The sequence below is a fragment of the Acartia tonsa genome, chromosome 3, assembly GCF_053477335.1.
Source record: "Acartia tonsa isolate MP-2025a chromosome 3, ASM5347733v1, whole genome shotgun sequence".
Classification (NCBI taxonomy): domain Eukaryota; kingdom Metazoa; phylum Arthropoda; class Copepoda; order Calanoida; family Acartiidae; genus Acartia; species Acartia tonsa.
This window is the reverse complement of record NC_137262.1, coordinates 33292830-33318330: the sequence shown is the minus strand read 5'-3', so window position 1 is coordinate 33318330 and position 25501 is coordinate 33292830. Positions and strand designations below refer to the sequence as shown.

Here is a 25501-nt window from a genome sequence, read left to right as displayed (position 1 = left end):
ACCAATTTACCTAAAAACCATAGTCGATTACAAAGAATTTAAGAGTAAATCCTTTAACTATTTCCTAGAGAACGACTAATTGTCTAATTCCCAAAGTTAAAGATATTCAATTTTACACATATCGTCCATTTGCAGATGGACTGACATTAGTAACGAGAGCACTTTAATTTTCGTCAGCTTTTTAACTCATCTATTCGGTAATTTCACCCCTCCCTTTATCCGGGGAAATTTCACTTTCTTCATTTAACGATAGACTGGCGCTAACTACACGAAATACATCCAACTACTTCATATATTTCACGCAACAATCATTGATTATATAACAAGATAACAAGATAGGTCAGTTTTATCTATCAGATCAGAATTAAATTAGTTTAATGTCAAAATAGGTATTGTACTAAATATTAAATAATGATATATTAATTAATATTCTTGTGTAAAATCTTTTCTTCTCTTTATGAATCGATTAATGAATGAATTCTAAATATTTTTTTTTTTTCACTGAAATCTTATTACGGATATCTTGATCGGATTCTGACAGTACGGGTCCTTGGATCGGTACAGGTCACCATTCGGAATTATAGTTGCAGGCAGGCTCCTTCTTGAGCAATAACTTGCTGAGCAATGGCGTCCAATCTACTCACATGGTACTCCATGTTTTCGTTGGGATTATATAGGGTGAGCACGAGTTCGGTCTCGAGGTAGCCCTGCTGATAGAGCAACCTGGCTACCTCTCGACGAACATCCTCACTGACACCATCACCGTTTACTATATTGAGAAGCTGTTGATGGGTTAAACGATCACGCAAGGGCTGCCAAATTTGCTGGAAGTCCTCTTCTCTAAACATTTTTTCTTTTTGAATAATCGACAGTAAGGTTTAAGCTTAACTGAAACCATTGACTAAAAACAACCAACGCGCGCACCTACGCGCCACAGTACAAGACACTCACACTCTTTTACTTTTACTCTTACTTTCACCTTGGCCTACTTTCACCAAACCCTTTTTTTTCTTTTCTTTATCCTTTACAAAAACAGAGTTTCTCAAACATCCTTTTTAGGGCAAATATTCTAAGCTTTTTATTTTTATACATCATTTCTCTTTTGTTCATAATTAAACAGTTAAACAGAGAGCTTTTTTCCTAATATTTGATCTTAATTTAAACTTAATTCAACTTAATAGGAATATGTCAGCGAATCATTTTAATCCAACAACTTTTATCAACCTTAAAATTAATTGTACGCAACATCAGACTTTTAAGTAGTTCATTAGTAACTCTACCGGAAACAGTAGCGCTATCGTTAGTAAAGGGAAATTTTTAGTCTTTCAATCATTAACCAACATACAAATGCAACACCTAGTCATAGATTAGCTTGTACTCTTGTACCCTCATGTATCAACAAGTTCAAATAATTTTAAACATCATGTTTTAATAGACGCTTCATTTTCGCAATAAGTAAACACTTTACCAAATAAATTTAAATAAATTTGACTAAATTTACATTAAATTTGCACGGAAATTTACAAGAAAATTTGCACGTTCTTACTTTTAACTATAAAAGAATAAAAAACACAGTTTTTTCTTATTGAGCAGTCTGTAGAACATTTATTGATAATTGTGAGGCATTTGTTAATTTGTTTTATTTATTAAAATATACTAAATGCATAAATGATGGATTGAGGAGTAGTTCTACAGGGGGAAGAGGGTCAACTAGAATTTGACTGTGTCGGACTAGATCACGAACGGAGGGATGGAAATTCAGTCGCCATCAGACACGTTGAAGACGGATTCTTCGCTCTCTTCCTCCACTTCGCTCTCTTCGGACTCCTCCTCATCGCCAGGGTTGGACTCATCCTCGCTGCCGTCACTGTCTATCTGGACCACGATAGGATTTATCGCTTCTTCAACAGCGTCGCGGTACAATGCGACGCGCTCAGCAAAGTCATGTACTTCGGCTTCAGCCTCTGCGAGGCTCTCCAGGTTTTCCGCTCGGGCCCTGGAGGACAGTGGTAGAGCTAGCTCCATAAAGAGCTGTGCGTCTTGCCTCGACGCACTAGCTCCACCACCGCCTCCAGACACAGACCCATTATGGAGAGCCTCAATAGGAGCTCCTCAGCAACCCGAGTAAACCTGCGCAGTATTCTTTGGAGCGAATACCACATACCAATCATGTCCTGCTCCACCAGGGGAACGCCTCGAACGTTCGCCGGCGGAACAGGAGCAATGATTGGTTCGGCAGGGGGTTGCTGGGCTCCGGGCTCGTCAGCGACGGCAGCGGCAGGTTGATGATCGGCGGGCTCCACTGGCATCTCAGGCCTCTGGTGGTCGTCTAATCCTCCCTCGTTTTCTTCGTTCTCTTCGTCATCGATGGTTATTACGTCGGGCTGGGGGACAACATCGGGCTGTGGGCCGTGGACATGAAGAGTCTCACGGCGAGGGTCTAGACGAATACGATATTGACGTCCACTTTCACGCCCATCTTTTCCTCCACGACTGTGCTCTTGAGACATCTTTCAAGAGATAAATAGTACACAAATGAACTTGTAAGAATTAACTTGATTTAATTGGGGTCAACGAATGACTAATAATTTTTAAGTTGAATTTCTTAAGGTACCGATATCTTGGCAACAGTAAAGAAACACCCCCAAATATAGTTCTTTAATCACTTCCCTTTTTACCATTTCCGGGAAATTGACCTCCCCAATTTGACTAATTATTCATTACGCCCACTTCTATTTCTATTTTTATTCAATTACATATTTTATTGCAATGTTGTTTGTTTTAATTATAAAGTGACCTGTCACGTCGGAGGGAAACACAAAAAGGGGTGATTATCCCATGCATTCTCTTATTCTCCAAACCACCTACAATTAACTTTTCTCGAAACAGTTTCTCCTTTTATCAACACAACTCTCTTCCTCTTTACTCTCCCTTTTTCTTTTGCGCAATTTCACCACCTAACCAACCCAAATTTTTCTTTGATATTCTCCGACACTTCTTATACCGCATCTTACACCCCCCCTTTTGAGCACCGACAAAGCTTTAGAATAAACACCAACTTTTTGGGGACACGAACAATTATTACTAAAACAACAGACGTTCTTTACTTCTTACAAATCTGCAAGAGTCAAATTAAGATAAAGGTTTTTTCGTATATTGATCTCTGCGCATACCCTTTCCCTCTACTCATCATAAACTTAGCGTATCAACAATATAATTCCGGGAATTATTGAAATGATTGATAACACGTGGACCTAAACTTTTTAACTAATTTTCATAAAATAAATTTTCAAATATTTTTGCCAATTTTAAACATACTTACTCACTCATTTACTTAATGTTTATTCAATATTTAATAACTTCTCTAAATAATCTTAATTAGGATTACGTCTCACAGGTTTTTATCTTTAATGGTTTTTATCTTTAATTTTTTTAATTCTATTGATTTCTTTCTTACTACTTCAGACACTGGTTTATCTCTAGCATTAGTAAATCTACAAATTTTTTCTTTAAAATTGCCTTAGATATATGTCAATATTACTTCTGGATAAATACAAATATATATTTATTTAGTTACTTTTATTTAATTACTTAATAATAAATTTCCGTTGTATTGCAATTACGTCCCACTCCCAACCCCCCGGGGCACCCGTCGCCCTCTCAAGTGATCCCCCCCACACCTAGGATCTCGTATCTCTCTTTGATGCTTGGGTCTGCCTCACGGGGCTTTCTCAGGATAAGGACAGACATACGAGTGAACTAACGAATACAGCCGTCGGCCCCTATGGGGTCACAATCACTGAGCGTGATTGAGGGAAGACAAATATTGTCCTCCCTTACGACGTATACTGTAGGAATTCTGGGTATCAAACATGCATATATAAACTGTTATTAAATATACTAAATAATTCATAATTACATTGTCTTTAATATATATATTAAGTATATCAAATTGTACTCGTAATAAGGGAATGACCCTCACTAACCTGAGTGCCATTCCCTTTATAGTCGCTGGACTATATTATTAAAACATGCAATATTGTACCATTACAGAATTTTGAAATACATTATTATTATTATAATTAACAGTACAGTTAATAAGTAATTGCAAGATGTGCTATCCCCTCATCCCAAAAAAACCCCCTCATTCAATCTATCAAGAAGCTTTTTAAAGCTATAAAAATGACGTCATACTGGCCTACCATAGGTCAATCTTAATGTATACTTGGCTGCTATTGGTAATTTAGTCTGTGTATTGGCCTATCGTTGGTCATTTGTTATGTATGACGTCATTTTCATAGGCACTATAAAGAGCTTCATCTAGCAAACGTTTACCCAGTATTGCAAATATTTTTAAATAAGAGAGGTGGGATTAACGCCCTTCTTACAAATTTTCCAAGTTCTTAATAGATCCTTTGAGGAAAACCTAGTTAGCATACTAATATACCATTTCAGGGATATAAAGGGATAAGGTAATCGCCGACTAATTATTGTTCATCCCAAATGTTAATAGACAAAAATACCCCTTCTGTAGATTACAAATAGTGGTTGCAACATATGGACTCTCAATCTAATAAACTAACCAATTAAAATTCATCAAAAGTCCCCAAAGCCAAGGCATAAGAAAATATTATTATAAAACTTTGGAGACTTGTGTAATAGACAGCCCATTGTCCCCTCACTCTCTGTGTACAGTTACACAATAAAGAAACAAGAATAATTTGTATGGAATGCATATTGGTTTAGCTTACTAAAAATAAATTCAATTTAAAATAATCTCAAAAAAAATATCCATAAAACAAAGTACATTTTTTTAGTATGGCTCAGGACCATTTTTAATCCACTGGTTATTATTTGGTTTTAAAGCAATACTGGAAAAAATTACTACTTGGAGGTATTGACTCTTATTTGATATGAAATTATTTTTACCTCTAAAGTTTTAGTTGCAGACCTATGTCTGGAAGCACTTAAGTCCAAAACAAATTTTCAAGAAACAAGAAAGAAAATTTATTAACAAACAATAAACTATATATAAAAATATGAAACAATAGCAAAATAATATTTTATTCAAACAAATAACAATTAATTAAAAAATTTGTTGTGTTGGAATAATAAGGCTATATATAAAAGAACAAAAGTTTTTAAAAAGTTTAAGGTGTCATTGTACTATAGGGATGTAAAAAATAACATTAATTTCTAATTAAAAACTTATTTAAAGTTTCAACAACATAATAGAATGTGTTATAAGTATGTAAACTAAGAGGACAAAGGTTGTACTAGGGTCTGCAAAGTTACAAGACTTGTATAGGGTCTATTAGACCTGTGTAGTATATTCACTTCTTCAAATATAAACTTTACTAAAAAACAAAACTTAATCATGTAAATTAAAGGCTGATCAAACAAATTTATACATTCTTTTTATTTTTAAAGCTGTTTACTAGTTTTATTTTATTGGGGCTTACTGAAAACCTAGTGTTGCTGTTTTTGACAAATATCTCTTTTAGACTTTAAATACAAAGAAATGAAAAAAAGAACAGGTCTAATAGGTAATGTGTTAAAGTTTTGGCCAGGTATATAAAGTTTACTGTCCAGGTATAATAGGCTTGAACCCACCATAATCAATTTCTGGCTGATCTGAATATGTAAGCATATTAAACACATTTAAACAAGAATATCTCAGTCCAATACTGGCAGAGTTGCTTATATAAATTAAGAAAAAACAAAAGAACAAAATTAAAGAAAATTTAAATAAACTTAAAAGTCCAATTAGAAAACCCAAGAAAAACACAACCTAACATGAAGATATAGTTTCAAATATAGTGAAAGAATCAAAGCTTTAGGAACACTTTATGTTTGAATAAATAATGAATTTCATAGAAACAGGAAGTGTTAAGAAAAGGCATTTAAAGTGCCTATAAGAAATGACTTCATATTGGCATACTATTTGTCAATTAAGATATATGCTGGCCTGCCATTGGTCAATTAAAATGTATACTTACGTGCCTTCAGTAATTTAGTCTGATCTTGGCCTATGATTGGTAATTTGTATAGTATGATTTACTAATGATTATCTAGCTTTTTCACCTGGGAAATCATTATTTGCAGGATTACTAAACTCACTCAGTGCTGAAGGATTGCTGAAATTATAGGTAGCAGGATTGTTGACATCATTGACACCAGGATTATTATTTGCAGTGTCATCTCCCTCATCTTCAGTGTAATCATAGTCATAGTGGGCTGTACTGTACTTCCTAAAAAAGATTGAATTATGGAAATAGAGTTGCGGGTTTCGTTGTATTTTCACACTAGCTTTTCTCCTATTTCTAGCCCTTGGAAAGGGGCTTTAACACTGCGGGACCAATTCACAAACTCTATGGGGTAATCATTAACATTTACCTAACTTAAAATAACCAGATATCAAAAGCTAATTGGAAAACACGACAAAACCTGCTAATTTGTTTTCTTTCTTTGATCCAAAATGTTTATTCTAGTATCTTAATTCATCACTTGAAAATAAATTAAATTGAAATAATAAGGCCTCTTCTTAAAATGCAAATTTTTGTAGTTTTACAATAATTTAAAGCGCTCTTAAATGTTTATATAAAAGTATTTTGTAAGAAAATAAAAATTCCTAAATAAATTGTTTTTTGTTTGACCTACATTACATTAACATTAAAAGTGTTGAGAGAAAAACAGTAAATTTTATTCAAGAACAAGATTCTTAAAAAAAGATATATATTTTTCTATTTATAAATAGTTGGTTCTAAGATTGGATAAACTTTTAAGAAATGGTTTTATCACTATTGTGAAAATAAATTCAAATACTATTACAAAATCAAAATCTAGACTCATATATAAAGCCTCTTTAAGATAGAGTTGCTATTACAACTGACCTGTAATCAATATCATAATTATATTGACTGAGTACATCAATATCACCAGGAGGTCCATTATTATTAATATTGTCAAAACTCCTCTCTCCTGCCCCAGGTCCACTGCTGGGACTAGAGAAAAAAAAACAATCAATTAGGTAACTATAAAAAAAGATATTTTGAATGCATTGATAAAGATGTTTAAGACAAAATCGTATTTTTAACATTTCATAATTATCAATATTTTAAATCTAGAAAATTGCTTTTATGAAGTATCAAACAAAAATAACTCAAAGGTATAGACAACCAAGGGTGGGGGTGAAGGGTGTTTACACCCCTAAAACTTGGAAATCTCTCATTTTCTCTCACTCAAAATAAAAATAAATATCATTTACACTCTCATACCTTTGAAACCCCTCATTTCACCTCCTTAGAAATAAACTGCTTGGATGTTCCTGCTCTAAGACTGTTTCTAGTATAGCCCTTTTATCAAATACTTTGCTAAGATCAAAATATCATTGTACAAATAATTTTATAGGATTAAAACTTTTTTTATAGAAGTAAACATTGTTAGAATTTAGAAAATTATAATGTTTGCTCTTCTTGACATGTTTAATCTTCAAGAGAATTGAAATTTAATGTAATATTAATAATTTACTCAAAATGGCTCAATCAAATTGAATAAAGTAGAGAGGCTGTGTCCCTAGCTTATAGTGGCTCTTCATTCTAACAACCAACAAGGAAGCAGTAAAATAGCCCTAAGCCATCCCACATCTCTGCAAAGGATAACACAGTTCAGTGACTACTTTATGATATTAATTGGCATTAAATTGGCTAGAATATTTGTTACAAATCTTGTTTTTACAAACCTTCTGAAAATATCTTCTGATTTGGGTTGAGGGTTGCCACCTTCAAATAATCCATTGCTTCCACCTCCATTCTTGCCTCCACTTATAAAGTCCTGGTAAATAGTATATATGATTATGTTTTTAAAGAGGTAAAAAACATTATTTAAATTCTTTGCTAAAAAGGAAACCTAACATTTACATGTTATGTTTTTATCACATTTATAAATAGCAAATCTATTTTACATTAATGCGCCCCTAGCATCTAAGGGCTCTTCAATCAAAGTGACAGAAAAAAAGCCTAATACAATGCTAGACTTAAATCTTAACCTAAACATTACCCGAACATTATACTTTACTAAAAGAGTGAACTGAATCAGTTCAGTTGGTATTGAAATCCTAAACATCAGATAAAACAAACATACTGCTTCATATGAAAGGATTATTATTATAGGATCATAAAAAAATTGTCTGGAACTTGACAACTAGGTATATGTTCTTATCTATACCTGAACAGGATGTGATTGAGAAGCAGAAAACTGTCCATCTCCAGAAAGACCTGAAGGGCCTTATTCAATATGAATTTTAACATATATTATTTAATGTTTACTTATTATTTGTTGACTAGTTTGAAGGGTGATAAAGCAAAATAGTGAGATGCAATACTGGAAAAGTAATGAAAAATCTAAAACTTGGAATGCTATATATTTCATTTTCATGGGAAATACAATAAATGTTGAGTTAAAAATTCCTAAAGGATGTTGTTGATCAGTAAATGCTAAAAATTCTCCACCACTTTCATCATCTAAATGAATATCTTTTTTATCAAATATTTTTTGGTATTTCCGATTATAATTTATTAGATTTAGTGTGGTTTTTTTTTATTGAAGGAAAAGTTAATCTTAACATTCTTATTCAAATAAAAACTAATCATTAAGATATATACGAAGAATTGTTTTTTAATTCTACATGACACAATTGTATAATGACTTGTAATCATTGACCTGTGAAACTGCCTATTGAGAATCCAGTTCCAATATCATGGTGTTGGAACATTCTATGAAAGTCATCATCATGACCATGCTGATTACCATTGACGTCATCATGTGCAGTCAGCTGATTTGGACCAATATTATCTGGGACAAAACTTCCCCCATGTTTGTTTCCTGTGGCAAAAATGTCTTGTGGTGTGTGTTGTGTATGATGCGCGCCATGTTGATTATATGAACTTATTTCTTCTTGATGATGGTCCGATGAATACTAAAAACAAATTTAAAGGGTCTAATTAAGATATTTTGATAAGAAAATATTTACTAAATTTTATTTTACAGTTAAATAATTTAATTGGGATGTTTTTACATTATTTTGAAAACAAACATCTATAATTTTTAAGTTCATTAAAAATATTTGTCAACAAACAAAAAAATCCTTCATAAAGAGTATTCATCTAACATTGTAAAGAATATATTAAAACTGGTATTTTTCCATTTTAAAATCTTGTTACACATATACCTGGTTTATGTCTTCATATTGATGATGGTTTCCAGGACCACTGCTTTCTAAAGTTTTGATTATTGATGAAATTAATTATTTCCCTATATAAAGATAAAAAGTAATGATTCAAAGGAGATCAGGCATACCTTGATGAACCAGAGGATCATACCCATCATGACCGTTTCTGTTACTATCTCCGTAGCTACCATGATCATTTGGACCACTGTCCTCATAATTTCCATGACCACCATCATTGTAAGGGCTGGGACCATCATGGCTGCTGTCCCCATAAGGACTTGGACCACTATGGCCATAAGAATTAGGACTTCCATGGCCATTATCATCATAATTACCAGGAGCACCATGACCATATTCCCCATTATTAGGACCACCTGCTCCTAGGGAGTCAAAGCCAGGCCCTGATTCTCCTTGGTGTTCAAAATCACCAAATCCTGCATCATTTTGGAGACCTTCATTGTTATCATGGAAATCTTCAAACAGTAATCCCTAAGAGAAGATTTTTTTCCTAAATTAATTAAAGTATCTTTTTTTTCTTCTTTAATTTAAAATCTTTGTTTACCTTTGATGGATATGTATCATCAGAGTCTGCTAGAAAACCATTCCCGAATTCATCATGTCCTTGCTCATGATTACCTTTTCCTGTACATAATTATATTATAAGTTGATTAGTTCAGAAAAAGGTTTCTGTTTATTATTCTTTTATCCTTAAATAACAGGATGTGTGTCTGTATTTGTGTACAGAAGAATCTTGAAAACATTACACCAATATGGTTCTTCTTTATAGTGCAGTGAGGCTTCTCATAAGTCCAGGAAAGGTGTCTAATTATGTTGGGGGAGGGTACCACCACCCTCCCAAGGAATCACCCCTATAAAAATAAATCAACCAATCTCCAAAATATATTTTAACTTTACATTTTTAAGACTAAAACCTTTCTTTCTTTAAGTGCTCCTAGAGGCCTCTAGGGGTGGTGCTATAATTGCAAGATAATACTTTGTTTACTTTATCCCTGATAGACATTATTTATTACCTGATTCAACATTAGAATATGGAATATTGTTTTCTCCTCCTGGTCCTCCTGTTTTAGAAAAATAAATAGTTTACCAAAAATTTTCATCACTATTTTTACCTTTGAATCAAATAGAACTACTTTTATATTAAATCATGAAAGAAGTTTATGCATTTCTTAAAGTTTTATTTATATTTAACTAGTTTATCTTTCCTGAGCCATATTGAGGTGGAGAATAAGGTTTGCTATTATAGCTGCTGGGACCATTATAACTGTCAGGGCCATTATAGCTACTTGGACCATTGTAGGGTGAAGGGTCTTGACCATAGCTGGATTTGTGGGTGTATTTGCTGTCATAACTGCCAAGCACCTTGCCCGCCCCATAAACACCTTCATCATCAAATCCATTGTTGTTATACCTGCAATTTATCTATTTAGTTCACTAAAGTTATATGCTATTTAAATTTCAGTGTGATTTGTAATAAATATTGAAAGCATATCTTTTTGATCTAAATTATACTGGTTTGTAAATCCACCTGGGATCATTATTAATTTGGTCCTCAATGCTGGCCTCAGCTGCCACTTCAATACCATTTACATCCTCTATACCATAACTGTTGGCCTTACCATTGGACCTAAATTCGTGATATTTACAAAGGAGTGCATTTTGATCATATTCAATGTAAATTTGATGTATTTTTATCATTTTGTGTTTTGTATGTTTTATCATTAGCACATCAAAATCTACTTTACATTTACCTTATATATTTAAGCAAAAAATTCTGGATAATTCTACCAACTTTTCCAATTTTATTTTTTCGAATTTAAAGCAAGTTGTATAACTTAATTTTTTTTCCACAGAGGATTATTCAATCCAGAGAGTTATATGTGTTTCTTTACAATTCACTATTTCTTTTTCATTTACCGTTAATTTCGTCAATACCATATAGGGCCTTCACACATACAAACATTTAACTACTAAGGTAAACATATATGATTTTTTTCTCAAAATCATTGATATATTAGACATGTAAATGTTTATATTCATGCAGTGAATCTACTTTTACATTAACTTACCCATCTACTAAAGAACTCATAACTCCTTCTTCAGCCAATCTCTCATAATAAGAATAATCCTAAACATTAAAATTCTAACTGACATAACACTTTAAAAGTACTAGTTATAGTACTCAGGGATCTGCAGGGATAAGATGATGCCCGGTAAATTGATGTACGTTTCTGATGATGATACACAAAATAACCCCTTCTGTAAATTACAATTAGTGGTTCAAACGGTTGAACATTCAACTAAATGAAGCAACCAATCAAAAGTCCCCAAGGTTGTTAAGCTAACAAATAAGAAAATGTTATTATAAGACTTTGGGGACTAGTGTAATAAAAAGCCCAATATCTCCTCCCTTACTGACTAGTTCTAATGGTGACTTTTCAGAGGAAAATTATTAATCCTTTTTCTGGACATAAGCGGATTATTATTAAAATTTGTAAAAATTTATAGATAATTTCAACTTTTTTCTCGAGCTATCTAATTATTCATTAATTTTACTTAGTTTTGGACTAATATCTGATTTTTTGTTTTATTCTGGGTTGGATATATATTACATATATTCTTTAGGCTTGTATAAATAATTGATAATTATTAAATTTATACCTGTTGTGTTAATTGATAAGGATTTTGACTCTCATAGCCTGAGGATGAATCTTTGAGTTTTGAAGCAGCCTTTCCAAAGCCATCTGGGTCATAGCCAAGCCTTTTGCTTTCAGAATCTAAATAGATATTAAATATGAATTGTTTAGAACTGTTCTAATGTTCATCCATTTCGGTTATGTAAAATATAATGTACTGGGTTGTTAGTGGGCGATTGGAGATATTACATCCATAACAAAAAATATTGGAATACAGTAAGCAATCCAAAACTTTTATACGTTCGGATTTTTCTACCCCCTCTGAAAAAAATGTTAGGACCAATTATCTTTAACTTCTTTGAAACTTTTTAAAAACTTAATTTATTTTATTCACTTCAAAGTATATTTTTTAACAGAAATTGTCTGACAATTTAGGAAAAGATATGTACTTTTTCTTTTTAATTAATTTATAGGATTTCAGTTAGGAAAATACGCATGATCACTAATTAATTACTTGGAATATAAACCTAAACACCAATTAACATTTATTAGTTAGTTTAAACTTATGAAATGAAAAATATAGAACTTCGGGTACCAATGAAATTTACAACTCAATAACCCCTCTGTCCCTTGAAAAATGTACATATGTTGTTCTCTGCTTCTCATGTGTTCCAGGTAAATTAAGTAAGTACTAATACAGGGATGGGATAATGATTCTTCCCTTTAGTATTTTCCTAGGTAGTTTGTAAATATTGGAGAAAGTACTGTTTTTTTAATTTTACCACCTAAAATAATAATTTTAATAATTTATTGACTTCTAAAAACTTTTCCAATATGGCTTCAATATCGATTGTTATCCGGTGCATAGACATCCAAGGGGGGGGGGTAATGGGGCGATTACCCCCCCCAAATGAATTTGGGGGTGCCGCGCGCATTTTTAATACTAAATTTTTGATAAAATTTAAATTACCCCCCCCAAAAATTTTACCCCGGGGGTAAATTTTGGGGGGGGTAAACAAATTTTACCCCTGCCAACAGATTTCATGGGGGGGGAATTACCCCCCCCAAGCAAATTTTACCCCCGGGGTAAAAATTTTGGGGGGGTTAAAAAAAATTTGCGGCGCGCTTCGCGCGCCGTTTTACCCCCCCCCCCCCAAAACCGAATTACCCCCCCCTTAACAAAATTTCCCCCCCCCAAAATAAAAAGCTTGGACGCCCCTGATCCGGTGGATTAGAATTTTCCACGATTATCAAAATAAAAATGAGTTTTATTAGACCGAACCATCAGCGCCTCGGGTGTAACAAAACTGGTTTATTCTTATATTTTTCATTTTAATATCCACGAAAAACTTTCTATAATACAATGCATAAATGACTTTTCTTGACTTTTTAAAAGGTTAAAAAAAAGAAAAAAATATTTTAAAACCTGATCCAATGCCAAGAATTTTAAGCAGATTGCTTCTTCTCTCCTTGATATCCGCTCCACCTGATGGTTTGTACTTGTCCTCATATGATCTATCCCCTCCAACTGATTCTTTGTAAGGGGAGTGGCCATACCCGCCGCCAATACTCTTCGGGTCTCTAAATAAAACAAGATAATTAATAATTTTCATAAACCTATGTTACCTACCTACTTTTTATTTTGAAGAAGTCAAATTGATGAGTTTCATAGGTTTGATGGGGGTAATCTAATGTTCTTTTAAAACTTTAAGGGGGATAAAAAATAGGGGTTTCAACATTTGAGGGGGCAAAATACCCCTTACCTCACCCTAAGTTTCTGTGATCATTATTGAAAGATTGTCCTTATATTTTGATTTTAGAAAGTCATATTTCTTTTGAAATTTGAATTTTTTACTTCAATTATCATAGTTATAAAACTATTCTTTTAAACCTTAATTATTATTTATTTACAACGTATTTAAAATTTTATAAGTCTAGATAACAATGGAAATTTATAAAATTTGGTTGATCATTAAAATTCTAGAAAATAAGCATAATTAAGTTTTATAAGAATATAATATTAGAGTTAGGAGAGGTATTTATTCAATATATTTGTGCACATTTTGAGAAAAAAAAACTTTGTATATCCAGGGTCAGTCTGTCTGTAACATTTAGCTCTGATTGTTAATTCAGACAGGTCGGAATAGTCCTATCAATTGACAAAATTCCGTACGTCCACTATACATCCTTAACAGTGAAACCAAATTAGTGCTTCCAAATAAACAGAAAAATTTAATATCATATTACTCTTATAACAGGATCAATTCTATCAAACTTATGCTTGAAAAACTTTATAAACTAGGGTTGACATACCTAACTGAAATCTACCCTTTATTTAGACTATCAAAAGCTAAATTATCTACCTGTAAGAAGATTGTTGGGAACTATAATCATGGGGCTCAGAGTATAAACCTTCTTCATAACCTTAAAATCAATTAATTTATTATATTATGATAAACAAAACAATAAACTATAACTAGATAGTTAAGCATTAAATAAAAGCACTTGAAAGGTGTAATTTTATATTTATTATTATTTTAACATTTACCATTTTTGAAAAGAAATAAGATTATTGCAACACATAAGCTTTCTACATTTAATATTTTACATAAGAAAATTTCCAATATTTCTTGTTACTATTTTTTCCATATTTATAGTTTGATTACATTTGAATAGGCAGCAAAGGAGACATACTTCTCAGGGATTTAAAGGGATAAGACAATGGCTGATCAATTGGTGTACATCCCAATGATAATAAAAAAAAATACTACTATTTTAGATAACGTTAGTGGTTAAACGTCTGGACACTCAACTATATGAGCCAACCAATTAAAATGCAAGTAGTCACCAAAGTTGTTAAGCCAATAAATAAAAAAAAAACATTATTAAAAATCTTTAGGGACTAGTTTCATAGGCAGTCCATTGTCCTCTCCCTCCCTGCATATCTTTTTTAGTAGCGAAGCTACTCTATAATTTGAAATGTCCGTCTGTCCGTCTGTCCGTCTGTCCGTATGTCCGTCTGTCCGTCTGTCCGTCTTAGTTTGGGGGAAACGTGATTTTCTCGGCTCCTATAAAAGATAAAAGGCTGAAATTTTTTGGCAACATTTCCATTATCCAGGAGCACAATTAACTATAAAACATCAATGGCGATAGGACCGCTTTTTATCAGGTTTTAGGCTATTTTTGTATTTTTCACATTTTTCTCCATATCTTTGGTGTTTATGGTCCGATTTCCAAAATTTTTTCAGTTATAGAATCAAAATTAAATTTCCTATCGTTTCAAGAAAACAACTATGACGGACAGACTGCCTTTAAGCAGGTTTTAGGCTATTTTTGTATTTTCACATTTTTCTCCATACCTTTGGTGTTTATGGCCCAATTTCCAAAGTTTTTCAGTTATAGATATCAAAATTAAATTTCCTTTCGTTTCAAGAACACATCAATGGCGGTCAGACTGCCTTTTTGCAGGTTTTTGGCTATTTTTATATTTTTCACATTTTTCTTCATATATTTGGTGTTTATGGTCCGTTTTTTTTTAAATTTTTGTAGTTAAAAATATCAAAATTAAATATCCCGTTGTTCTGAGCATCCAGTATGTAATTTACTTTGACCGTCAGTCTGTTAGTCATAGTACTGAAATATAAATAAATATTAAGAATTTAAAAACAAATGTTGAAAAGGTTTCGTGATTTTTTCCTAATATACATGCTTTTGTCAACTAATATCTAAATTCTTATTTAATTGTTTATGCTTCGCTACTTATGGATGTTGTCATCCTTGTTTTCAATCTACCTATCCTATCTTAGAACAAAGCTTCTTATATATCCAGGCTTGGTTTTTAACTATTTTTTTTTTTGGGGGGGGGGGGTAATAACTCCCAAACACAAATAGGAAAAATGGACCGTCCCCCTCCCTTTCCTTCAAAACTAAAAGTGAAAGGTCAAATTCCTCCACCCCTTTCCCATCACTCAAGTGTCCCTAGAGGCCTCTAGGGGCGTAACCGCTAGTACTGATAAAAGTATAAGATATACCTTTAGGTAAAATTTGATGTCCACTGTTTCTATCCAAACTTCCTTTCTCTAATCCATTTCCTAAATTGGATCATAAAATTCGAATTACAAAAAAAATTAAAACATAAAAATCTTCAGATAGGTTTCAAACTCATAAATGTTTGATTTTGTTTCTTCTTAGCAAATAGTTTAGTTTAGATGGCTAGAAATAAAAGAGGTTTAGTTTCAATTTAATATGGCAATTTCAACTATGAGTTATTTCAGCCCCTAAATTAAAGAAAAAGAATAGAAAGGGATTGGGTATGAGTATGTGTAACTCTATCGAACTAGTCGGAGCGTGGACCCGGTCATGATTTTGTATTGGGTCTTTGAATGCAGCTAATAGCGTCGGAAATATAAACACATCGGAGTCCCTATAAAAAAGAAAGGAATTTGCTAACATATGAAAAGTGTCTTCTCCACTTGGACCAGGTAGTCTGGATCATTTATTCCCTCTAACTTTTAACCGTGTAAGAAATTTGACTTGATTTACCTGGACCCGAAGAGAAATGGGCCTGCGATTCATCATCCCTGTGGAATCCATCAAAGTCAGTTTCAGGAAAGAGAAGATCCCCCTCACCACCACCGCCTCCAACGGAATGGTCATTGTGCTCGTCAAAACTGGGACTTGAAAATTGATAATGCGATATTTGGTTGTCTTTTTGCCTTTGAAGTTCCTGGAAACTTTTTATAGTCCTGGTCAGGTTAGAAGTTGAAAGCAGGGACGTCTAAGCTTTTTATTTTGAGAGGATTGAAATGAAGGGTTTCAAAGGTGTGTAGGGTTTTAATCTGATGTATTTATAAATTGAAAGGTTTCAAAGGTTGAGAGGGGTAAAAGGAAAAATACCCAGGTAAGTCAGAGTATGAGTAGTATCCCCCCCCCCCCTCCTTCCCCCAGGAATACAGCATCTATTTTTGATATGTAACCCAGATAAAAATCTGATCAACTAAATATATTACCTAGCAAAGTCAATACCAAGTCCCTGTGGAGGGCTGCCTTGATGGAAAGGTCCAGGTTTCTGGTAGCCACCAGAAGATGGAGGACTGTTATACCCACCGGAAGGACCGTTGTGGCCGCTTAAAGGACCAACATTACCGCCATGAGGACCATAGTTGCCACCTTGAGGTCTCCCATCATATGATCTTTCATTTCCATGACCTAAAAATCATTTTTGTTTTAATTTAAATAGTTTTCAAAAATCAAATGATATTACATACTTTAGAAAAGATTTGTATTGTAATGTCCCGGCTAATTGTAAGTAATCTATAAAATATAAAAATTATACCTGGATGACCTCCTTGGAACTGACCACTGTAACCACGTTCTTCTGGATGAAAGGAGCCACCACTAGGACTATGATGTGACTCTGTGAATATGTTTGGGAACCCCCCGGCACCTCCATGGCCTCCTGGAGGTCCGTGGTAAGGTCCAGCATGACGCTGGTGGATATTATGAGTGTCTTCTTCGAATAAAGGTTCACCATACTAAAAAAATAAATTTGAATAAGTATAAGCAAAACTTAATTCTTATAGTATAATATAGTTTTGTTGTCTGAAGCTAAAGATCTTGGGAAAGGCTGTTTAGAATTGGTTGTACTTTTTAGGAAAGCCTAATAAGTTTATTGGGATGGTTTTAAACTATTTATCTTACCTTCCTTACTTTCCCCTAGAGGCCTGGGTTGGAAAAATAATACTAATAAAAGCCAATTGAAAAAGATACAAGAAGAAAAATATTTTGCCCCTAACAATACTTCCAATCAGAAAAGATCAGTTTTTAATCTGTATTGTTGAAATAAACACTTTTGATATGTAATTTTCTTTTTATAAATTTTTATATTTAAAAATATAAAACAATCAGTAAAATACTACAAATTTTGTACTTTTTAATGTAACATTTGGATAAAATTTGCTGGAAAAGATGCAGTTATGCAAAACTATTAAATTACCCTAATATCATACTTATCTTAAACTTTTCTTAACTACTTCAACTTTTCATTGCTAAATATGTGACGTTCAACCAGAATATGGCAAAGACTAAAGAATATTAAAAATGTATTCTCTTAACTTTCACATTCTTTAAATCTATTTTCTTTGCCCTAGGATGATGGAGGGAAGAAACACATAAGTAAATAAGATTGTTTTCCAAGGTGTGATTTATGTATCTTGGAAGCAGGGGCGTCAAAGCTTTTTTATTTAGGGGGGGGGGGTAAAATTTTTTGAAGGGATTTTTTATTTGGGGGGGGGGGTTATTTACCCCCCCCCAAAACTGTTTGAGGGCGGTAAATACCCCCTCCTAACTTTTATTTAAATTTACTCTTTATAACATAAAATGGTTAACAAACAAAGTTCTTTTTATATAAAAAAGTAATTTGTTAATGCCGCGCCGCCAAGGGAATCTCAGTTTAACTTTTAGCGAGACCTCTAGTACTACACACAAACATACATACATCCTACATCTTTTATATAAGTATATGTATATGTAAATTTATATTAGCATTTTCAAAATTGAAATAAAATAAAAACAAACTCAATTCTGGAAAAGCTGACTCAAATTTTCCATTTCATATACAAAGAAAAACTAACTTATTCTGAAGAAAGCACTTCAACATCTTATTTCTTGCCACGTAGAGCTTACTTGGAGATTTTAATATATCCTGATTGTATATAATTTAAGCGATAAGTCAATGGCTGATAAATTAATGTACATCTCCAATGATGAAGCACTAAATTACTCCTCTGTAGATTACATTCAGTGGTTGAAACGTTTAGACACCCAACTTGATAAACCAACCAAACAAAATTCATTGAAAGTCCCCAAAGCTGTTAAACGTTATATTAAAACTTTGGTGACCAGTGTAAAAACACTAAACAGCTCAATGTCCCCTCCCTCCCTGGTTTAAAGGTATATACAATATATCAAGCCAAAAATTTACACATTCCTTGTAAGTTTGTCTTATTTAAGATAGAAAACTATAGAGTCTAAAAGTAATGCGTCTAATGTTTTCTAAGAAATGATTTCAAAGTCTGTGCTGTTCTCTCTATTTCTGTGTATTCTTTGATTGAGATACAAAACTTTATTTAAGAAGAGAGTAACTAGAAGTGTTTCTACAAGCTGGCTAAATAAGTATCTTATTAATGTAAATCAATAGAGGGGTAAGGGGTTTAATAACTGTATGATCCCACCCCGCTTTAAAATGGGTCTATAAATATCAGTCAATGGCGTTGTAAATATTAACACAGCCTCTAAGTCTCTAAAAAAAACATAAAACAATTTGCTAGCAGACCAAAACGGTCCCCAACACTAGATCTTGGTAGATATATGGATATTATATATATAATTATTCATTTATTAGAATCTTTTAAGTGCAACTTTTAAAAATAATTTACAGAAACATCTTAAAGATATTATGATTTGTGCCAGTAAGCCCTACCAGGTACGGTTCACTGTTATATTCTAACAATAGATAAAATGGAAAATAAAATCAATTAACGGCCTACTCAAATGCTTAAAAACTCCTTGCTGTGCAATTTTTAATATGATTATGTATATTTAATAATTAAATGTATTGCACTAGTTCATAATAAATTCTATATAATTTCATTTTTTAAATGAAACAAACACCCCTTCCATAAACCAAATCCAAGAAAAATGCAGGGAAAATCCTGATAAAAAACCACAACACTTTCCATTAAATGTTTTTAATCTATTCCAGTACAAAGGCATTGCAGACAGAATGATATTATTTCTGAATAACTCAACTTTATATTTTAATAGAAAAAAAAGGTAATTTTGTATGAATATATGATTATGGTAAAACTTTTAATATCCATCTTGAGATGTCATATTTCATCCTTTTTTATCTTTAAAGTACAAAAAGTACTTTAATAAGGATGACAACATCCATAAAAGCGAAGCTCTGAAATGGTAAGACAAACAAACATTAACACTTGTAGGGTGTAAGAACTGAATAAGGAGTATAAATATATAAGTTCAAATTAAATTTTAAGTAAGTTTGTAGCAAAACTGCACATATTCAGGATACTGTTTAAGGACATAATTCTATTTTTAGGACTTGAAAATAGAGAGGCATCGCTTATATCATTGTACCATGTTGCTCTAGGAATCAGTGTTTCAAAAATTAGATTATTTGGATAATATAACATGAAAAATTGTTGTAAAAAAAGCATATTTCACGTGGACTTTCTTTTAGCGGTGATAGAGTTGCTACGCTCTCTAAATTGTACTTAATTGTTATAAGAATCATCATTCAAAGTTGGAAATCAATAGAAAAATTCTAACATGTCTGAATTAACGAAAAGACTTAACCGTTATGGACGGACATATAGAAAAACTTCGCTTTTAAAAATGCTTTGATTCCCTAACTCTATATGTTTTAAATACTTAAAAAGTTAAACCTGTGATTCTTGGCTACCAGCCTCTGCTAAAAGTTCTGGAGGAAAATATCCAGCCCAGCCAAACTTTGGATCTTGTGGCAGTCGGGATTCTATTTCTTTCTAAATATATTTAGTTTATTAAAAAATCTATGTAGTAATATTAATAACATGTCAGAAGTTGATTTTACATGCCTAAAAAATGACGTCATAGTGGCCTACCATTGAGAAATTAAAATGTATACTAGCCTAGCATTGGTAATTTTGTCTGTGTATTGGCCTATATTTGGTCATTTGTATTGAATGACGTCATTTTTTCTAAGGCACTATAAAAACCTTCTCTGAAGTTGATTTTACATGCCTAAGAGTAAGGCCTACAAAGAGTGCATGAGAAAGAGTGATTGGTATAACACAGAAGGGGAATATAAGATGGAGAGGGAGACCTGGGATGAGGGATTGTTGGATTCTTTGCTAAATTTTCGTTTTTGAGCCTGGAATTAAAATTAATTAGTGTACATGTAACTTTGTTTGTTCTAAGATCTAATTAGTTGATAATAGCAAAAGAAATTAAGATAAATCTTACCTCTAGACTTAAAATATCTGGTCCGAAATTTCTGTCTTGAAGTTGATTACCAGATTCTAATATTAATCTGAATATAGAAAAAATATTCTATGATTTGTGGATTACAAAAACAGATCTATTGTAACAGACCATTATTCAAATTTAACATATTTTATTTTGTTTATTGAATATTTTGTGCTATTTCTGTATATTGACAGATAATATTCAATAATCAGATAAATTTAAGTGTAACATTTAAAAAATTTAGGATTCAGCAACCTTTGCCTATGCCAATTTTTAAGTTGTGCCTTATTCATAGTCAAAGTACTAATGTTAAGATACAAATGTAATTTAGACCATTTAGATGTTATTAGCTTAATGTCATATAAGCTCAAAATTAAAAGCATAACATTGTTTCATATGAAATATAAGTAAACATATAAATAAACAGACAGAAAACATTCTTGTTTTAGAATATACCTGTTTCCAAAATCTTCTTTAGAGGGATGGGAAAGTGATCTCACATCATCAGTCTTTGTTAAGATTCAATAAATATATAATATGCCGTCATTTGACGTCATATAAAGGGAAAAGAAAAAGGGAAGGGGGAAGAAAATCTCTTCAAAAGAGATGGGAGAAAAGGGAATCGTCTTCCTCAAAAGTGACACAAAAGTTATGTTGTTTAGTCTTTCTCAAGAAAATTCATTCTATATATCATAATTAATATTCTAATTCTTATATTATTTCAAATATAATTGAATTCCTTGTCACTAATTGAAGCTCTTCTTTTATCTCTACTTCCAAATGGAAGACCATCAAAAGGATCTGATAATGCAGGACTTTGGCTGAAAGTTAAATTAATTCCTAGCACTAGTTTTTATTAACTGGTAATTATAAAATTTTAAAATGCATTCTATCAATTGCAAGATTATTTCATATTATGTAAAAAAGATACATATTTGTTACAGGTTTAGCCTTTCAAATTGATATTGAAAAATGCTCCAGAGAGAAAGATAATTTATCCTTATCTACAGATTTATGGTTTTTCAGTTCAATATGTACAAAATTATATTTTTACATAACAGTTCCTTTATAGAGAAAACAAAATATACAACCTTAAATATATTTATAAATAATAAAACAAACAAAATGCAGAAATTTCTAAATACAAAAAATAGTCAACAAACATACATTATATTATATTCTAATCTACACAATTAACTCAGAAAGAAATAAATAAAATTCTTTCTATATAACAGAAATTGTAACAAATAAAAGAAAATATATCTATAGATAATATATAAGGTGTGTATAACCAAATCAAAGTTCAAAATCATATAGATTTTTTAAAAGTTCTAAAACAATGCTAACTGTGGATAGCACATTAACAAAACTCCCATACAACTTTTGTAAATTAAAGAAAGACTTTTTCAACTTTTAATTGAAAATATTGCACTAAGTAATAAATGAGCAAATTATTCCATTGAGCCAATTAAACTTTAATTATTTTTTTTTTTTTAATATTATCTAGGCTGGTCTACAGAAGGGTTGAAAAATATGTCTCCATGAAAACCTTCACTGGTAAACATACTAGGTCCAGAATCTTCAGAGCTCTCATTCAATCCAATGGAATGATCATAATCATGCACCTCATTAGAATGATCAAAATCATGTCCTCCATCATGATGATTATTTGGACCAGTTAAATTAGAGTCAAAAGTGTTGACTATACTTGGTGTCATTATGGTCAGCTCTAAATCAGGAAGAACAATAACATTGTCCAGTTCATTAGTAAAAGGTTCTTCAGGTATACTGGCAATATCAAGTGTTTCAATAATTGGTTCATGAATCATGGGTTCAACATGGAATTCATTCAATCCAGTGTGGTCTGATGCTACTCCTAATCCAATTACAGGGGGGGCAACGTTATGTTTTACAAATCCATTGTCAGATTTTTCATTTGTAATTCCTTTCAGATTTACAACACCCTTGCGGAAAGCATCAAAATCTATTTCTCCAGCTTCTAATGCAGCCTGCAATTCATTCATCACTTCCTCATAAACAACATGACCCAAACCATCAGAATTAATTTGCTCTATATGATCTGGTTGAGTAACATAACCTTGTTTCTTTTGTGATGTTATATCCTTAAGATTTTCAATGCCAGTTTGGAAGTCGTGGTAATCAATGTCTCCTTCTCCATATGCTGCATGAAGTTCATTAACAACTTTATCAAAAACAAATGCTAGATCAACATCATCTGGATCATAGTGTTTATGAAAGTCCAGAGGTTCATGACTATGTCCATGCTCATTGTACCCATCATGATGATCATGTTCATTGAACTCATCATGGTGATCATCATCAAAGCCTTCAAGATAACCTCCATGATGTGCATAACCATGCTTCTTGTTTTTATGCCCATGTGGATCAGAAGGTTCAAATGGTAAATGGTTTACATATGTTTTCAGAAATTTTAGAAGTTTCTTAGTTATGCCTCTGATTCCAGCAGGTTCTGCTCCAGGAAAGAAACTAAGATTTAATATTTTACAATTTTAGTAATCAATATTAAGACATTAAATATTATAACATATTAAAAAAGTATTTGAATTTTCCAATTTCGAAAGAAAACAATCTAAGAGAAACTATTAGAGTTTAAATTGTAAAATATCTAATTTCCTGTTGTCTCTTTTGTTTCTTATGATTTGTTCTCTTGGACCAAACCTAAATAATGCATCACACATTTATGAGAAACTGTTAGGTTAAAACTATTTTTTTTCGGAATGTTTTATTTTCATATTGGGATTTGTTTTTGAATGTATAATAGTCATTTATTGCATGGCAATAACTTTCCGCAGATATTAAAATGAAAAATTCTATAGAATTAAAACCAGTTTTGTTAGCTCCATGGAGCCGTAGGCCCATGCTAACAAAACTGGTATTGATTTCATGAATTTCATTTTTAATTTTTGTGGAAAATTGTCTGTAATATGATATTATACAAGATTTTTCAGTATGACTCAGAACTGCTACTAATCCAGCAGATATTATTCGATTTTAAAGCCATGCTGGAAAAATATGAATAATTAAACATTTACCTGACATCTCTAAAAATTGTGTCATGAAAATGTCCACCATGACCATTTCCATGTTCATGCCCATGATCAAAGCTGTGCCCTCCTTCAAAAATTCTCTCATCTAATCCATTCTCAATTCTTGATTCTACAGTTGCCATGTTGGATTTAGTTCCACTTCCTGCCACCAGTGTCGCTGGATGTATCTCCATGGCAGTAATAGTCACCACAGTTGCTGTGGCCGGGGTCAGGGACAGTGTGCCCGCATTCTCTAATATTCCATTTTGACTTGGCTGGCCGCGCAAACTAAAATCATTGCTGTCCTTGTTTCAAAAACAGCCCAACTCTGTTTTATTATTTTATTTGGGGATTATATGACTATGTGTATTAAAACCAGATAAAACCAAATTTATGCATAAGAGAAAAAATTCACTAGTACAAAAATAAATTAAATTAATATCAAATAATGCAAATAATTTTAGCAAATTAAAATCTTTAAATAATTATTTTAATAATAAGGTACTTTTGTGACCAATTGTATAACTAACCAAAAGTTTTAATACTACTTTAATACCAAGAAATGCAAGCTAGTAAATATATAAACAAGGATGACAAAACTCTAAAATTTTATGAAAAGACAAAATAACAATAACTCTTGTTGAAAATTTGCTTAAATACAGGAGGCAGTAAAGCAAATACTTCCATTTTTTTAATCTGATTATAGAAATACCTCGCTCATAACATTATACCTTGTTATCCTAGGAATCATTATTCCAATCCTCAGATGAATAGGATAATCAAATCTATAAGAAATTGTCAAAAAAAATATAAAATCTGAATGTTTTAAATGAACATACTGACGGACAGTCCAAACTCATAGAAAAGCTTCGCTTTTAAAAACACGATATGAATTTGCACTAACCTCCTATAATTTCTCCTGTTCATTTGTCCCATTGCTGCGCCTCTTGCTTGGGTTATCAATGCAGCAAAATATAGAACCAGTAATAACAAACATTTTAATCGCATTTCAAAAATATGTTCTGCACAATATATAAATGATTTTTTTTTATTATGATATCATTATTATCAGGGATCCTAAGGTACAAGACAATGGACAATAAATTATTATACAAACCTAATTAATATAAAAAAAACCACACATTTCTTATATTAAAATTAGTGGTTTACACTATGAGATTGTTTAGCAACCTATCAAAATGCAATAAAACTACCAAAAGTTTCGAAACTACGAATAAGACAACACATAATGTTGTTAACTCAGGGTAATGGATTTAGCAAACGTGGATAGTAACGGAGGAATTTTTGTCGTCAATTGGGGTTGCTAATATAGTCCTCAGATATTGGTGAATACGTTCTTTCATAATCTGGGAAGAGGTTGGGAAGAAAAAGACGTATGGAAGAATCAATCACAATATCCAAGTATTCTATATCTAATTTAAGGGTCATGAAAACTACAAAATCATAGATATATCACAATTAAAAATACACTTCTCCTGTTTAAAAGGAATAATTCATATTAA

The 25501-nt window shown here is 32.1% G+C and overlaps 1 protein-coding gene across 4 annotated transcripts; it reads right to left on the bottom strand.

Annotated features, from left to right (window-relative positions):
• Window positions 1-5450: 5450 nt before the first annotated feature.
• Window positions 5451-24996, bottom strand: LOC145313932 (uncharacterized). Of its 4 annotated transcripts, none has more exons than XM_080153590.1 (27): window positions 24883-24996; window positions 21653-21731; window positions 21367-21422; window positions 20908-20974; window positions 20768-20815; window positions 20349-20447; window positions 17219-17417; window positions 16893-17091; window positions 16426-16559; window positions 15915-15974; window positions 14247-14307; window positions 13310-13464; window positions 11909-12024; window positions 11317-11375; window positions 10776-10874; window positions 10456-10658; window positions 10261-10311; window positions 9792-9871; window positions 9358-9718; window positions 9230-9276; window positions 8722-8977; window positions 8471-8522; window positions 8227-8287; window positions 7742-7833; window positions 6894-7004; window positions 6085-6251; window positions 5451-5634 (listed from the first exon to the last, which is right to left on the bottom strand). In XM_080153590.1, exons 1-27 carry the CDS (start codon window positions 24984-24986, stop codon window positions 5582-5584), a joined length of 3069 nt encoding a protein of 1022 aa, XP_080009716.1. In that variant the 5' UTR covers window positions 24987-24996; the 3' UTR covers window positions 5451-5581. The 4 variants fall into 4 exon arrangements, with proteins under 4 accessions (XP_080009716.1, XP_080009717.1, XP_080009719.1 ...); XM_080153591.1 differs by having other exon boundaries at window positions 6894-6995; XM_080153593.1 differs by lacking the exon at window positions 10776-10874.
• Window positions 24997-25501: the final 505 nt, after the last annotated feature.

Excerpts from the sequence above, each read along its gene's own strand:
- LOC145313932 (XM_080153590.1), bottom strand. The coding sequence starts at position 24,986 with ATGCGATTAAAATGTTTGTTATTACTGGTTCTATATTTTGCTGCATTG. Across the intron at positions 9,872-10,260 it reads ATATTCTAATGTTGAATCAG|GAAAAGGTAATCATGAGCAA; the intron begins GTAATAAATAAT and ends AATTATGTACAG. Across the intron at positions 8,978-9,229 it reads AATATGAAGACATAAACCAG|TATTCATCGGACCATCATCA; the intron begins GTATATGTGTAA and ends ATTTGTTTTTAG.